This window comes from Triturus cristatus, chromosome 10, assembly GCF_964204655.1.
Source record: "Triturus cristatus chromosome 10, aTriCri1.1, whole genome shotgun sequence".
NCBI lineage: Eukaryota > Metazoa > Chordata > Amphibia > Caudata > Salamandridae > Triturus > Triturus cristatus.
The window spans coordinates 674,335,200-674,338,117 of record NC_140593.1 but is presented as its reverse complement, the minus strand read 5'-3'; the positions used below and the strand labels follow the sequence as shown (position 1 = coordinate 674,338,117).

The following is a 2,918-nucleotide window of genomic DNA, read 5'->3' as shown; positions in this document are numbered from 1 at the left end:
AGCGCAGAAAAATAGCTTGCGGCGCCACACTGCACGATTTTATTGGTAATATCCCCCTTCATTTGGGAGCCACCAGCAACAGCTTGGTCAGAAATTACTTCAAAGACTTTAGGTAGAGTTGTGGTTACATTTTTAAATACCACATGATTCTGTTTTCTAAATGTATCTTTATTCAGCAATATTACATTTCACAATACTTCTTCCACAAACTACGTTCAGGGCCAGTGTGGCAAACTTGGTTGAGACAAAATACTTTTTGACATCATAACTGTACTCATGATGTAAAGCCTTTAATATATGAAACCAACTTTGACCCTCCCCACTCACGAAAGAAGGGGCTATGGCGCCAAGCTGGATGACTGAAGTGGCGTTGAATCATTTGGGCATACACTAACAAAAATGGATAGGTGGGAGAAAGGCGAAGATAATAAGAATTCCAGGGACCATCTGGGACATGTCAGCATTGAAGGCTCCGGATTCGGACCCACCCGCCATCATCCACACAGAAAGCTGGTTGGAGGGGCTCAGTGAAGGCAGCAGTGAAGGTGTAGAGGTGGCTGGCCGATTCTGACACATGATAAAAGGACAGGACCCCTGAATCATAGTCCAAGTAGATGCCAAACCTGTTTGGGAATATTTCACATTCTAGGTCATCAGCCTTGGAGTTGTGGTATGCTGTGAGTCCTTCCATATTCCAGTCCAGGCACCAAGACTTGTCATTATAGCCAATGCCGGAACGGGGTCCAACTCTCTCAATGCTGGGATAAGCCACCCCAATGGCCCAGATCCCTGTGGAGCTAGTCTCCACTTCCCAGTAGTGTTGACCAGATGAGAAGGCAACTGAGCCTAAGACCTGAAAGCATTCTTTGAAAACTTCAGACTGCAGGCTCACAGCTGGTGTTCGGGAGTGTGAAACTGTTTTCAGATCCTGAGAGACCACCATGCCCGTCTTTAACCCAATGGTGCCCACATCCAAGATCATATCTGATGAACCCCTTAAATAAATCTCCCTCTTCGTTTTCAGCTTAGGGATCGTTTCAATAAAGCTGTTCAGCACTGACTGCAAGGTCACCAAGATCGTACGTTCACCTTGGTTTTTGGTCGCCGTGTCCTTTTCCTCCTCGCTGGCTGCGCTTGTGCCACACTCATCACTTTCCTCCTCACTTTCATCAGCATCATTCTCATCTACATACAGGAGTTTGCATTCTTCCAGCAAAGTGAGTGGGTCAGTGTGGCTGCACAGTTCCTTCAGGTGATGCATCTTCTCTGCAATGACTGCTCTTTTGTTCTCCTGCTCCTGGATGTGATGCGAGATTTGGAGAAATGTGTTTGTCTCAAGGGCTATCATCTTTGATTGAAACTCCTTTTCCTTGGCATCCAGCAACTCCCGGATGTCTGAAAATAGAGCGCTGGTGTTGGTTTTGACGCAGGTCATCATTTCGCTGAAGTACCCCTTGCATTCTAGCAGCCCGTCTACTTTCTGCCCTGTGGTCTCACTTTGCACGGTCAGTTTCTGTAGTGCATGCTCCAGCTCCTCTTTCCATTTCTCTGAGGCTTCGGACAGTAGTTGGACCCGGTGGTCCTTGTGTTTCTTGACCACACAGCAGGTTACGCAGAGGTAGGAGTCATCATCAGCACAGTAGCACTTAAAGAGCTCCTTGTGGGTAGAACACTTCCTGCTCTCCAGGGGCGTGGTGGGCTCTGCCAGGAAATGACTGGCCCTTTCGTTGTGCTTCTGAAGGTGGCTCTCACACAGAAACATTTCACACTGCAAGCAGAGCTTCTCAGCTTGGGTAGGGGGGCCAAGGCAGTAGGTACAGAAGACTGAGCTTTTTTCCATCTTTGCCTGGTTAGAAAGGTAACACTTGACCACATTGTTCAACGTCCAGTTGCTTTTCAGCTTTGGTCTCTTGAGGTACATCTCTCGACAATACGGGCAAGCAAAGACCCCAGCCTCAGTCTGCCCGTCCCACATTTTCCGAATGCATCCTCTACAGAAGTTGTGCCCACATCGCAAGCTCACGGGGTCTTGGTACAGGCCCAGGCAGATGGAGCACTTTAACTCCTCTCCAAGGTCAGATGTTGCCATCCTAGATCACGCGATCTCTGAAAAACAAGAAAAGTGAAGGTCTATGAGATTGTCGAGCTTAATTTACCAGGCACTGCAATGCACAGTCACCTAATTTACGGGGCAAACTCTAGATCCCTGAGAAGGTTATAGAAATTTGAAGTGGTTGGGATTCCTCCCTTCTTTCTATCAGAAACTCTCCCTTCGTTCTCTCTCACACACACTTGTAAAAATATTACATTCTTTAAACTGTGGTTTTCAAATTTTATTTGTGAGTCCCCTTCGCATGTAGAAAACAGCAAATCAAAATCAAAGTAAATATTGTGTGCAAGTCAATACTGAATTACTTTTCTTGTAACTATAGTTGGCTAGTCAGGAATCTTCCCCCACATTCATAACCTTAAAGTCCTTCCACGCCATCAGAATTGACCTAAAACACACCACACCTTTTTTTTTATTTGGGATTACTGGAGCAGATTCCCTACATTACACTTTCCCCCAGAAAGACACAAAGTAAGAAACTAAAAAAAAAGAAAAGAAAAAGAACCCCAGAGAGGGATCTTCCCTTCTAAACTTGTTTCTACAATGACTAGGGTCTACTTTGGAGTAGAAAGATGACACTAAAGCATTTTATATCGGTTCTTTTTTCTTTTTCAGAAATTTTCCTCCCACAGAAATCTCCACTAAGGAGAGGATGGATGGGTTGGTTATAATTCTGCGGAGGACCCATCAATTGAGAATTGCTGTTACAGGAATGTACCATTCCTGCTCCAGCCAGGGATCCTCCCCAGAATCCTAACTTTAAAATTGAATCCATAGCCGTGCCAGACTTAGGAGGGGGTATTGGAGG

General features: G+C 45.6%; 1 protein-coding gene across 1 annotated transcript; it reads right to left on the bottom strand.

The window, feature by feature from the left end:
• Positions 1-248: 248 nt before the first annotated feature.
• On the bottom strand, positions 249-2,098 carry LOC146789887 (E3 ubiquitin/ISG15 ligase TRIM25-like). Its single transcript, XM_085630149.1, has one exon. The coding sequence runs from the start codon at positions 2,087-2,089 to the stop codon at positions 458-460; it is 1,632 nt and encodes a 543-aa protein (XP_085486275.1). The 5' UTR covers positions 2,090-2,098; the 3' UTR covers positions 249-457.
• Positions 2,099-2,918: the final 820 nt, after the last annotated feature.